This window comes from Piliocolobus tephrosceles, chromosome 1, assembly GCF_002776525.5.
Source record: "Piliocolobus tephrosceles isolate RC106 chromosome 1, ASM277652v3, whole genome shotgun sequence".
Lineage (NCBI taxonomy): Eukaryota > Metazoa > Chordata > Mammalia > Primates > Cercopithecidae > Piliocolobus > Piliocolobus tephrosceles.
In genome coordinates, this window is record NC_045434.1 from 146,285,771 (window position 1) to 146,300,787 (window position 15,017).

Here is a 15,017-nt window from a genome sequence, read left to right on the forward strand (position 1 = left end):
AACTAATACAGGTCAGGCACAGTGACTCACACCCATAAATTCAGCACTTTGGGAGGCCAAGATGGGAGGATTGCTAGAGCCCAGGAGTTCAAGACAAGCCTTGGCAAAAAGGCAATACCCCATCTCTACAAAAAACTTAAAAATTAGCTGGGTGTGGTAGCACATGCCTGTGGTCTTGGCTACTCAGGAGGCTGAGGTAGGAAGATCACATAAGCCAGGGAGGTCAAGGCTAAAGTAAACTATGATCACACCACTGCACTCCAGCTTGGACAACAGAGTGAGACTCTGTCTCAAAAAAGAAAGAAAGAAAAAAAAAAAAAAACTAAACTAATACAAATACTAATTATCTATATAAAGTAGCCATTTCTTGCTCTATTAAACTGCATTGCATTTTTCTATGTAAAATATGCTATTCATAAGTAAAAACTGTTCTTTAAGTATTTAAGATATTTTTCTTTCAAAAATATCATCCAAAGCAGTGACATCTGGCAAAAGATCATAAATGTTAACTGTGGTACTTTGTTTATATTTATATTGATTATTCATGTTTAAGTGTCTGAAAATCCTAAAACATTTACTGATTCCAACAATACTGTTAAACAAATGCAAAGAATAAAAAGGTTAGGCTAGCAACATATTCAAAAATAAAGTGAAGAACCCTCCATATATACTGAAAAATCATTTTATTTTAATACGAACAATGTGATGTAGTATTAGTTGTTAGGGCCCAAATAGGAAGAAGAGAGCATCGTTGGTGTGGGAGAGGTAAAGCCAGAGCAGAGAGAGGACGGAGGGGTGGTACAGCACAGGAGGCCAGGAAGGCATCTAAACTTAAGGTCTACCTAGCAAGGGTATATGAGCCTGAATATGAACATCAGGAGGTTATTCATGCAAGGGAAGAGGGAAACCCTGACACAAGTTTTGGATCCCAAGTAGGCTGAGGAAAGCTTCCTCTGCATAAAGGGCAGCTTGAAACTGAGAGAGGTAAGAAGGATTTCTGCATAGGAAGACCGTTCTAGAGCATAGGCAGAATGAAGATGGTATCTGCATGGGGGAGGGAGTGGCAGTAGTAGGAGATTGGTATTCCTCCTGAATATATCAAATATATTAATATATTAAGAATAATGAGGACTGCTCATTGGATAATAGGATTCCTCATCAGATTTTTCATTGACAGAGAAGAGAGTTACTAATATGGAAAGAGAGAAAACTAGTGTAAACCCTGTGATGGTAAATTGAAATTGGAAGTATTGGTACAAACACATAATTTTATTTTGTATAGATAAATACAGAAATAAATATAGAGGTCAATATCTATATTTATGCATATATACATATATACATACACACACAAACACACACACATACATACACATACATACATACACTTATTCCCTAGCCATGAGGGGTTTTAGAACGGTGATACCCCAATAGCAATAAGTACACCTGGTGCTCATATCTTGATTTCTAATACCATTCCTCACTAAAATGAACCAGGACTCCTGGAAGAAATAGTTGATTCAAAGGCTACCAAGGAAAGTATAAGATAAGCCTGGCTTATTTTCTTGAGGCAGAAAATGATAAAGTTCTCAAAGAATTGTGGATGCATTTCCAAAGAGCATAGAAGCAAATTAGAAGAGGCTTGCACAGGTCAAATCTGAGACAATGTGAAAATCAAAATAAATTGACATTAATAGACTATTGAATATAAAATCATCAGTCCATATGGATTAAATACAAACATACATACATAAATTGAAAGTTGGATAAATTGAAAGAAGAGCAAAATAGTCACATGGTTTCAAGCTACCTCCCCACAAAATACTTATTAATGAAATAGGGGAAATCATAATTGTACAGAAATTTTACACCATCTCAACCAAGTATACAAACTTATCATCATAATGAGACAAATCAAAATTATGTGCCATATAAGAAGATGCAATGAGAAGAACACATCATCACTTCTGTGATATTTCTGCCAATATTGTGTAACTTGAATCTAACAATAAAATAATTCAGGTCAGGTGTGGTGGCTCATGCCTGTTACCCCAGCACTTTGGGAGGCTGAGGCAGGAAGATCACTTGAGGTCTGGAGTTTGAGACCATCCTGATCAACATGGTGAAATCCATCTCTACTAAAAATACAAAAATTAGCCGGGCGTGGTGGGGGTGCCTGTAACCCCAGCTACTTGGGAAGCCGAGGTAGGAGAATCACTTGAACCTGGGAGGCGGAGGTTGCAGTGAGCCGAGATTACGTCACTGCATTCCAGTCTGAGTGACAGAGTGAAAGTCTATATCAAAAAAAAAAAAAAAAAAAAAAAGAGGAAAAGAAAAATAGTTACTAATTTCTGGGGAAAAGCCCACAAAAAGTCATGCAGGCTCAGCTCTGTATAACATACTAATTTTCATAATAATTTTGATCTAACTAAAACCGTTATAATAATACTGGGTGATGAAAAGTAGGGATGTAAGTATCTGTGTTTATGGGAGATAAGGAAGAAAAAAGAGTTAAGTATTCATTTTTCTGGTAGGGGATTAATATGAATTTAATCAAGAAAGTGAAAAGACAACCCACAGAATGGGAGAAAATATCTGCAAATCATATATACAATAAGGGATTGGTATCCAAAACACATAAAGAACTCTTACAACTCAGAAATAAAAATACAAACAACCCAATTTAAAATGGGCAAAAAATATGAATAAATATTTCTCCAAGGAAGGTACAAATGACCAATAAGCATATAAAAAGATGCTCAACATTGTCAGTCATCATGGAAATGCATACCAAAACCATGAGACACCCAACAGGCTCACCAGAATCAAAAACTAAGATAATAATAAATCTTGGCAAAGATGTGGAGAAATCAGAACCCTCAAAGACTGCTGGTAGATACCTAAAATGATGAAGTCACTTTGCAAAACAATCTGGCAGTTCCTCAAATTATTAAACAGAGTTATCACATGACCCAGCAATTCCATTCCTAGATATATATCAAGACAAATGAAAATGTATGTACCTAGAAAAACTTGCACACAAATATTCATAGCATTATTCATAATAGTCAAAAGTGAAAACAACCTAAATATCCATCAACTGATAAATCAATAAACTAAATGTGTTATATCCATACAATGTAATATTATTTGTCAATAAAGAGAATAAAGTATTGATAAATGCTACAACATGAAACTTGAAAACATTATGCTAAGTTAAAAAATCCAGTCACAAAAGACTACCTGTACATATTAAAATGTTCCATTTCTATAAAATGTCCAGGATAGGTAAATCTGTAGAAACAGACAATAGATTAGTGGTTATCTAAGGCTGGGGAAAGGCAGTTAGAAGGAATGGGAAGTTATTGCTAATGGGTGCAGGATTGCTTCTGGGGATGATTAAAATGTTCTAAAATTGACTGTGGTGATGGTTGTACAACTCTGTGAATGCACTAAAGACAATTAAATTGTAGGCTTTGAATGCATGAATTGTATTCTATGTAATTCCATCTCAATAAAGCTGTCTTATTTTTAAAAATGAATTGTGAAATATATGTAGAATTAAACCTATTACAATAATAGCATAATGTTAGGGAAGAGGGAAATGATGGTATACTAGTGCAAGGCTCTTATATCATATGTAAAGTATTATAATATTATTTAAAAGTGCACTGAGGCTGTGTCTGATGGTTCACACCTATAATCCCAACATTTTGGAAGGCCTAGGCAGGTGGATTGCTTAGGGTCAGGAGTTTGAGACCAGTCTGGCCAACATGGTGAAACCCCATCTCTACTAAAAATACAAAAGTTAGCATGGCATGGTGACATGCCTGTAGTCCCAGCTACTAGGGAGGCTGAGGCACAAGAATCACTTGAAGCTGGGAGACAGAGGTGTCAGTGAGCGAGATGGCGCCACTGCACTCCAGCCTGGGTGACAGAGCAAGACTCTGTCTTAAAAAATAAAATAAAACATAAACAAAAATGGACTGAATTCAGCTAAAGATGTATTCTATAAACCCTAAATCAATAACTAAGCTAATAAAGGCAACGAGTTATATCTAATAAGCCAACAAAGGAAATGAGATGGAATCATAAAAAATAATACAAAAGAAGGCAGAAAAAAAGAAAAAAGGAAGTAAACAGATGAGAAAAAAATGGCAGATTTGAATAAAACATATCAATAACCTTATTAAGTAATAAATAAAAGTAATAAATAAATGTAATAAATACCTCAATTAAAAGTAAAGTGTTCTCTGATTGCATGCAAAAAGTTAAGATCTAATTATGTCTCACCTACAAAAAACCTTCTTTAAATGTAAAGACAAAAATAAGTTAAAAGCAAAAGGATGGTAAAGATATGCCATGCCAACACTAACCAAAAGAAAGCCAGAGTGGCTATATTAATATTTGACACAGTAGATTTCATAGCAAAAATATTACTAGGGATAAAAAGGGTCATTTCATAATGATAACAGTCTCCATTTATAGAGAACATAGCAATCTTAAATGTGTATGAACCTAATAACAAAGATTCCAAACGCATTAGATAAAAACTGATAAAACTGCAAGGAAAAATAGACAAATCCACAATTACATTTAGAGATTTTGACACTCCTTTCTTAATAACTGATAGAACAAAAAGAAGAAGAAGAACAACAACAACAAAAATGTAAAACACCTTAGGGATATAGGAGATTTGAAGAACACTACCACACAACTTGAACAAACTGACATTTATGGAACGCTCCAACAAACAACAGTAAAATACACATGGTTTTCAAGTTCACATGGAACATTTACTAAGATTAACTCTATTTTGGGCCATATAAACAATGTCAATAAAGCTAAAAGGATCTAATACATGTTCTGTGACCATTGTGGAATTAAGTTAGAAACCAATAACAAAAAGATATTTGGAAAGTGCCCAAATACTGTAAATAAAATAACATACCTCTAAAAACCCATACATCAAAGAATTTTTAAAAATAAATTAGAACGTGTTTTGACCTTTTTGAATGAAAAAGAATTCACAACATATCTAAAATTGTGGAATACAGCTAAAGTATTGCTCAGAGAGTAATTTATATACTAAAATATTTATATTAGAAGGAAAACAGGTCTCAAATCAATTACTTCAGCTTCCTCCTTTACAACCTCAAAAAAGAACAGTAGGCACAGAGTAAGCAGAAGAAAGAGTGATAAAACCAGAAATCAGTGAAATAGAGAACAGGAGAAAAAAAGAGAAACCAATGAAATAGAAAGTTGGTTCCTTGAGAATACCAATAAAATTGATAACGTCGAGCCAGGCTGATTAAGAAAAACAGAGAACATATGAAAGTTTTATCAACATCAGGAATGAGAGAGTGTATCACTGCCAATTTTACAGATATAAGAAGGGTATTATGTGAGACAGTTTATGCTGATAAATTGAAAAGTTGGGTGAAATGAAAAATTCTTTAAAACCCACAAGCTACCAAAGCTCGTTCAAGAAGAAATAGATAACCTGAAGAGCACTATGCCTATTTAATAAGTGGAATTGATAGTTAAAAACTTTCCTACCAAAAAAATTCCAGGCTTTAATGGCTTCATTTGTGAATTTCACCAAATATGTAAGGAAGAAATGATACCAGTTCTATGTAAACTCTACCAGAAAATTAAAGAGCAAAGGATACTTCCAAACTTATTTTATGAGGGCTGCTAATTTAATGCCAAACATCAGTTGTTTTAGGTTACTTCCCATTTGTATATATTGAAATATAAGCAGCTTCAATTATTTAAGGAAACTAAGTTCTGTGCCTGCCCAACAGCTAAAGCTTTTCAGTCTAGTGATGCTTTTATTATAAATGAACTGTAAGAGTATTTTCTTTATAATACAAAAAGGCTTCCCAAACATAGATTAGCTTTCAATGGATTTACAAATGTCATCAAATTATAAATTAAATTTTATTGATGTGCCTGACTTCTTTTCTTTTTACGCATATGGGCAAAAATATACCTGTATTTCATTATAGTAAATATTCTTCAGTTCATCATAAACGGAAGAATGAAAGCTATTACTTTCTTTACAGAATGTACCCCTAAGCACTATTTAAATTTGAAAAATATCCAGTAAAGATGTTGTTTCATTCTTAAAGGTTAAGAATATTTGAAGACTTGGTCAAGCGTGGTGGCTCACACTTGTAATTCCAGCACTTTGGGAGGCCGAGGTGGGCGGAGTTCAAGATCAGCCTGACCAACATGGTGAAACTCTGTCTCTACTAAAAATACACAAATTAGCCAGGCATGGTGGTGGGTGCCTGTAATCCCAGCTACTTGGGAGGCTGAGGCAAGAGAATTGTTTGAACCTGAGAGACAGAGGTTGCAGTGAGCCAAAATCGCACCACTGCACTCCAGCATTGGTGACAGAGAGAAACTCCATCTCAAAAATAATAATAATAATAATAATAGTATTTGAAGACTAATCAAACTTCACATAGTGATCACTTTTAAGAAGAATCTAAACTCTTTAGCCTTAATATATTTTAGTTATTTATTAGGCAAATATTATTATAGTCTAAGTCTTTTGAAAATTATATGTAACTCCTTAATATTTGATCAGTAAAAATAGGCTAATTCCTTAACTATCTAAAAAACAATTATTTTTTTTTTTGAGACAAGGCCTCACTATGTTGCCCAGGCTGGAGTATAGTGATGTGAACACAGCTCATTGCAGCCTTGACCTCCCAAGGCTCAGGTTATCCTCCCACCTCAGCCTCCCCAGTAGCTGGGACTACAGACATGCAACATCATGCCCAGCCAATATTTTGATTTTTTTGTAGAGATGGGGTCTCATTTTCTTGCCCAGGCTTGTCTTGAACTGCCTTGACCTCCCAAAGTGTTGGGATTATAGGCATGAGCCACCATGCCTGACTGAAATTTTAAATTTCACTATAACATACAGGAAAATACATTAGGAAAAAAGTTTCCTCTACAATGGCATAAAATACTCCAGATATCAATAATGAAGGACTTTCCCAAAACATTTTGATATTTTCCAATTGTTACATTACATTAAGACAAGTTCCATCACATAATGTATAATAAAACACAAAATGTATACAAAAACATACCGTGTCTTGCTTTGGAATTTGGACTAAAACAGAAAGAAGCTGCTCTGTATCAAGAAATCTTGATATAACTGAAACAAACAAACAAATGTGAGTATTTAAACTTTATGGTACAGTAGAAAATATTGACTATGTAAAATACTATCCTCAAAGAATAAAATAGAACAGTTCTACCTGCAAATATTACCTGTTTTGTCTTCTTTATCTTACGTGTAAAATGAATATAACTAAATTCTAATGTCCTTTTGTTAATTTTGAGTACTCAATCTCACCTCAAAATTTAATGCTGCTAACCATCCCTTCTGCTGTGGTTTGCCTGTCCCCACCAAAACTCATGTTGAAACCTTAATTCCTAGTGTGGCAATGTTGGGAGATAAAACATTTAATAGGTGGGGTCTAGTGGAAAAACATCTGGGTCACAGAGGCTCCACTCTCACAGGCAGCTTAGTGCCATTCCTACCGAGATGAGTGAGTTAGCCCCTTAATAAAACTGGATTAGTTTACACAGAAAGGGACTAGTTCCCACACAAGAACAGGTTGTTATAAAGTGAGGATGTCCCTCATTTTGCTCTTTGCATATGTCTATTTCCTCCTTGACTGTCCTCCATGTTATGATGCATGATGAAAGCCCTGACCAGAGGCTGAATAGATGCCAATGTCATACTCTTGGACTTTCCAGTCACTGGAATTGTGACCCAAATAAACTCGTTTCTTTGTAAATTACCCAGCCTCAGGTATTTGATTATAGCAACACGACTTACCTTCCTTCTTGAAACCACTTCTCTGGTTTTGGTATTGTCTATCATAATTTTCTTCTCACCTTTTTGATCTCTACTTTTCTTCATGATACGTAAAAGATGCTTGGTTTAAAAGTATAGTTCAACCACTAACCACATAACCTTCCCAAGAGTTATGTAACTTCTGTAAACAATAGCTGTTCTCATCTTTTAAATGCTGATAACATCTACCTCCCAGGTGTGTTGTGAGAATTAAGTGAGGTGATACCTGTGCTATGGTTTGAATATGCCCCCCAAAGTTCATGTGTTGGAAACTTGATCCCCACTGCAACAGTCTTGAGAGGTGGGATTTTTAAGAGATGGTTAAGTCATGAGGGCTCTGCCTCTGTGAGTGAATTAATGCTATTATCATGAGAGTGGGTTCCTGATAGAAGGATGAGTTCAGCTCCCTTCCTCTCATATGCATGCATGCTCTCTTGCCCTTCCACCATGTTACCACACAGCAGGAAGGTCCTGCTGTGAGCCACTCAACTTTGATCTTCCCCACCTGCAGAACTGTAAGAAATAAATCTCTGTCCTTTATAAATTACTCAGTCTCAGATATTCTGTTATAGCAGCACAAAACAAACTAAGATAGAAAATTGGTACCAAGACTGGGGTTGTTGCTATAACAAATACCTGAAAATGTGGAAGCAGTTTAGGAATTGAGTAATGGGAATGGGTAGAGGTTGGAAGAATTTGGAGGAGCAGGTTAGAGAAAAACCCAGATTGCCATGAACAGAACATTAAGGGCAATTCTAGTGATGGCTCAGAAAAAGGAAAGAAATGTAAGAAAAGTCTGGAATGCTGTAAAGACTACTTAAGGGGTCATGATCAGAACATTGGTGGAAATATGGGCAGTAAAGGCCATTCTGATGAGGACTCAGGTGGAACTGAAAAACAAAATCTTGGAAACTGGAGTAAAGGCCATCCTTGTTACACAGTTGCAAATAACTTGGCAGAACTGTATCCATGTCCTAGGATATTGTGGAAGGCAGAACTTAAGAGGAATGAACTAGGATATCTGGCAGAAGAGCTACCTAGGCAGCAAAGAATTCAAGATATTGCATAACTTCTTTCAGTGACTCACAGTAAAATGAGAGAAGAGAGAAATACTTTAAAGATGACATTTATAATTTAAAAAGAAGCAGGAAAAAAAAAAATTAGGAAAACTCTCAGCCTGGCCACATAAAATGTATGTTCAGGGGAGAATAGTAAGGGTGTGGTCAAGTGATTGCTAAAAATATTAGCATAGAAAGAAGCCAGGTTCTATTCATGAAAACAATGAAAATGACTCCAAAAACACTTCAGAAATCTAGGGAAGCTAGGACCTTGAGGGAAAGGTTTCCAGCGAGGTGCTTGTGAGACCTCGGCATTTGCTGCCCTGCAGCACCTTGGAACTCTGCTCCCTCAATTCTGGCATAGCGCCTCTCAGCCACCACAGCTGTAGCTCAAGTGAGCCCAGCTGCAGCTCAACCCACTGCTCCAGAAGGTATAAGCTGTATATCTTGACAGTGTCCACATGGTGCTAATTCTGCAAGCACACAGAATGCAAAAGGTATGAAGCCATGGTGACTTCTGCCTAAATTTCAAAGGATGTTGAGGACAGCCTGAGGCCCTGGCAGAGGTTTATCATGGGGCAGAGCCACCACAGAGAGCCTACCACAGAGAGCCCCCACCATGCCTAGTGGAGCCATAGGACAGAGGCCATCATTCACAGAGTCCCCACTAGGGCAATGCCTAGTAAAGCCATGGGAGTGGGGTAATCACCCCCCACCTCCCTACCCTGAGACTACAGAACTATAGGGGGCACCAGCATGTTAATTCCAGTCTGAGAAAGCCATAGGCATGAGCCTGCAAACCATGAGAGATGCTGAGTGGACTAAGCCCTGAGGCTGCCTGAGGCCTTGAGAGCCCAACTTTTACCCCACTGTGCCCCTGATGCGGGATATGGAGTCAAAGAAGATTATTCTTCAGCTTTAAGACTTACTATTATTTTCCTTGTGAGGTTTGAACTGATTTCCTTGGGCCTGTTACTCCTTTCTTATTGCCTATTACTCCCTTTTGCAATGGAAATGTTTATCCTATGCCTGTCCCAACATTTTGGAAGTAGATAACTTGTTTAATTTCTTAGGCTCATAGCTGGTGGGGAATTTGCCTCAGGATGAATCATGCCTCGAGTCTCACATATCTGCTTCAGATGAGATTCTGGACTTTTGAGTAAGTGTTGAAATGAGTTAAGACTTTAGGCCTATTTTGCATGTGAGAAGGACATGAATTTGGGGGAGCCAGGAGCAGAATGCTATGGTTTGAATGTGTCCCCTAAGTTCATGCATTAGAAACTTAATCTCAATGCAATCTTGTTGGACCTTTAAAGGGTGATTAGGTGAAGAGGGCTCTGCCCTTATGAATGGATTAATGCCGTTATCACAGAAGTGGGTGACTTGTTCTGGAAGTAAATTCTGGATAAAAGGATGAGTTTGCTCCCCTTCCTCTCTCTCTTGTATGTGTACTCTCTTGTCCTTCTGCCTTTTGGTGTGGGATGATGCATCAAGAAGGCCCTCACCAGATACAGGTCCCTTACCTTGCAGATTCCAGCCTTCAGAACTGTAAGAAATAAATCACTGTTCTTTATAAATTACCCAGTCTCAGGTATTTTATTACAGCAACACAAGTAGACTATGACAATGTGTAAAGTGTCTTGCATTTACCACCACTCAAAAACTTATTTTATTCTTCTCAATTTTCCAACTTGTAGTGTTCTACAAAAATAAATTTATAGAAAATTGTAATCTATCTCTTTTAAATATCCCCAGGTATTCTTTAAAAAAACTTTTAACCATTTCAGCCCAGGTGTGGTGGCTCATGCCTATAATCCCAGTACTTTGGGAGGCCAAGACAGGAGATCACTTGAGCTCAGGAGTTTGAGACCAGCCTTGGCAACACAGTGAGGCCCTGTCTCTACAAAAAATAAGAAAATTAGCTATGTGTGATGGTGCCTACCTGTAGTCTCAGCTACTCAGGAGGCTGAGGTGGGAGGATGGCTTGAGCCAGGGAGGTGGAAGTTGCAGTGAGCCAAGATTGTGCCACTGCACTCCAGCCTGGGCAACAGAGCCAGACTCTGTCTCAAAAAAAATAATAAAAATAAATATAAATAAGTAATAAACTGTAACCATTTAACATAGAGATTGTTTAAAAATGTACTTATTTTCCCATACCTGAAATACAGTAAACAATGATAACTATTTCTTAAGGACTCATGGTTATTATCACTGTAATATATAACCTTAAAAGTTTTTATATAGACTTACTAACACTTTCTCAAAGTGGTGTCATGCTGTTATCCCTCAAAACACAAAATAAGAGCCGGGTGTAGTGGCTTACGCCTGTAATCACAGCACTTTGGGAGGCTGAGGCAGGAGAATCGCTTGAACTTCCAATACTATGTTGAATAGGAGTGGTAAGAAAGTAGACCACTACTCAGACTAACAAAGAAGAAAATGGAGAAGAATCAAATAGATTCTTTTTATTGTATCAAATAGATACAATAAAAAAATGGTAAAGGGGATATCTCCACTGATCCCACAGAAATACAAACTAACATCAGAGAATACTATAAACACCTCTACATAAATAAACTAGAAAAATCTAGAAGAAATGATAAATTCCTGGACATATACACCCTCCCAAGACTAAATCAGGAAGAAGTTGAATCTTTGAATAGATCAATAACAAGTTCTGAAATGGAGGGAGTAATTAATAGTTCACCAACCAAAAAAGCCCAGGACCAGATGGATGCACAGCCAAATTCTACAAGAGGTACAAAGAGAAGTTGGAACCATTCCTTCTGAAACTATTCCAAACAGTAGAATAAGAGGGACTCCTCCCTAACTCATTTTATGAGGCCAGTATTATCCTGATTCCAAAACCTGGCAGAGACACAACAAAAAAAGAAAATTTTGGGCCAATATCCCTGATTAACATTGAGGTGAAAATCCTCAGTAAAATACTAGCAAACTGAATCCAGCAGCACATCAAAATTCCACCACAATCAAGTTGGCTTTATCCCTGGGATGGAAGGCTAGTTCAATATATGCAAATCAATAAATGTAATCTGTCACATAAACAGAACCAATGACAAAAACCACATGATTATCTCAATAGATGCAGAAAGGCTTTCGATAAAATTCAACACCTCCTCATGCTAAAAAACTGTCAATAAACTAGGTATTGATGGGACTTATCTCAAAATAATAAGGGCTATTTATGACAAACGCACAGCCAATATCATACTGAATGGGCAAAAGCTTGGAAGTATTCCCTTTGAAAACCGGCACAAGACAAGGATGTCCTTTCTTACCACTCCTATTCAACATAGTATTGGAAGTTCTGGCCAGGGAAATCAGGCAAGAGAAAGAAATAAAGAGTATTCAAATAGGAAGAGAGGAAGTCAAATTGTCTCTGTTTGCAGATGACATGATTATATATTTAGAAAACCCCATCGTCTCGGCCAAAAAACTCCTTAAGCTGATAAGCAACTTCAGCGAAGTCTCAGGACATAAAATTAATGTGCAAAAATCACAAATATTCCTACACACCAGTAATAGACAAGCAGAGAGCCAAATCATGAGTGAACTCCCATTCACAACTGCTATGAAGAAAATAAAATACCTAGGAATACAACTTACAAGGGAAGTGAAGGACCTCTTCAATGAAAACTACAAAAAGAATGCAAGGAAATAAGAGAGGACACAAACAAATGGAAAGACATTCCATGCTCATGGATAGGAAGAATCAATATTGTCAAAATGGCCATACTGCCCAAAGTAATTTATAGATTCAACATTATTCCCATCAGGCTACCACTGACTTTCTTCACAGAACTAGAAAAAACTACTTTAAATTTCATATGGAACCAAAAATGGATCATATAGCCAAAACAATCCTAAGCAAAAAACACAAAGTTGAAGGTATTATGCTACCTGACTTCAAACTACTACAAGTCTACAGTAAACAAAACAGTATGGTACTGGTACCAAAACAGATATATAGATCAATGGAATAGAACAGAGGCCTCAGAAATAACACCACATATCTAGAAACATCTTATGTTCAACAAACCTGACAAAAACAAGCAATGGGGGAAAAATTTCCTGTTTAATAAAGGGTGCTGGGAAAACTGGCTAGACATATGCAGAAAGCTGAAACTGGATCCCTTCCTTACACCTTATACAAAAATTAACTCAAGATGGATTAAAGACTTAAATGTAAGACCTAAAACCATAAAAACCCTAGAAGAAAACCTAGGCAATATCATTCGGACATAGGCATAGGCAAAACCTTCAGGATTAAAACACCAAAAGCAAAGACAACAGAAGCCAAAATTGACAATTAGGATCCAATTAAACTAAAGCGCTTCTGCTCAGCAAAAGAAACTATCAACAGAGTGAACAGGCAACCTACAGAATGGGAGAAAATTTTTGCAATCTACCCATCTGACAAAGCTCTAAAACCCAGAATCCACAAGGAACTTAAACAAATTTACAAGAAAAAACAACCCCATCAAAAAGTGGGCAAAGGATATGAACAGACACTTCTCAAAAGAGGACATTTGTGTGGCCAACAAACATGAAAAAAAGCTCATCATCAATGGTCACTAGAGAAATGCAAATCAAAACCACAATGAGATACGAGCTCACACCAATTAGAATGTCGATCATTAAAAAGTAAGAAAACAACAGATGTTGGAGAGGATGTGGGGAAATAGGAACACTTTTACGCTGTTGGTGGGAGTGTAAATTAGTTCAACCATTGTGGAAGACAGTGTGGAAATTCCTCAAGGATCTAGAACCAGAAACATCATTTGACCCAGCAATCTCATTACTGGGTATATACCCAAAAATTTATAAATCATTCTAATAAAGACACATGCACATGTATGTTTACTGCAGCACTATTTACAATAGCAAAGGCTTGGAAACAACCCAAATGCCCATCAGTGATAGATTGGATAAAGAAAATATACACCATGGAACACTATGCAGCCGTAAAAAAGAATGAGTTCATGACCTTTGCAGGGACATGGATGAAGCTGGAAACCATCACTCTCAGCAAACTCATGCAGGCATAGAAAACCAAACACCGGCCGGGCGCGGTGGCTCAAGCCTGTAATCCCAGCACTTTGGGAGGCCGAGACGGGCGGATCACGAGGTCAGGAGATCGAGACCATCCTGGCTAATACGGTGAAACCCCGTCTCTACTAAAAAAATACAAAAAACTAGCCGGGCGACAAGGCGGGCGCCTGTAGTCCCAGCTACTCGGGAGGCTGAGGCAGGAGAATGGCGTGAACCCGCGAGGCGGAGCTTGCAGTGAGCTGAGAACCGGCCACTGCACGCCAGCCTGGGCGGCAGAGCAAGACTCCGTCTCAGAAAAAAAAAAAAAAAAAAAAACCAAACACCGCATGTTTTCACTCATAAGTGGGAGTTGAACGATGAGAACACATGGACATAGGGAGGGGAACATCACACACTGGGGCCTGTCAGTGAGTGGAGGGAAAGGGGAGGAAGAGCATTAGGACAAATCCCTAATGCAAGCAAGGCTTAAAACCTAGATGATGGGTTGATAGGTGCAGCAAACTACCATGGCACATGTATAACTATGTAACAAACCTGCATGTTCAGAACATTTCAGCACATGTATTCCAGAACTTAAAGTGAATAAAAAAAAAAAATTAGCAATATGCTGTTGGTGACTGTGTTAGGTTGAGTTCTCCAGAAACAGACCCTGAGGCAATGGCAGTTTTCTTATCCCATGTTATGTGTTGAATTGTGACCCCCAAATGACACTGTGAAGTCCTAACTCCGGGTATCTGTAAGTGTGACCTTATTTGGAAATTGCGCCTTTGCAAATGTAATCAAGTTAATGTGAGGTTATTAAGGTAGGTCTTAATACAATATGACTAGTGTCTTTATAAGAAGACAATGTGAATACACACAGGGAGAAAACCACATGACAATAGAAGCGGAGATTGCAATAACAAGCCTGTGAGCCAAGGCCCATCGTGGACTGACATCGACCACCAAAAGCTAGAAAGGAGCAAAGGATTCTCCCCTATAGGTTTCAGAGGAAGCATGGT

At 37.5% G+C, this 15,017-nt stretch overlaps 1 protein-coding gene across 1 annotated transcript in view; it reads right to left on the reverse strand.

The window, feature by feature from the left end:
- MSH4 (mutS homolog 4) overlaps window positions 1-15,017 on the reverse strand; it is a 98,407-nt gene that overhangs the window by 55,713 nt on the left and 27,677 nt on the right. Inside the window, exon 8 of the mRNA XM_023207522.2 lies at window positions 7,110-7,177. Coding sequence (XP_023063290.1) covers window positions 7,110-7,177 — 68 coding nt within the window. The remainder of the gene's footprint in view (window positions 1-7,109; window positions 7,178-15,017) is intronic.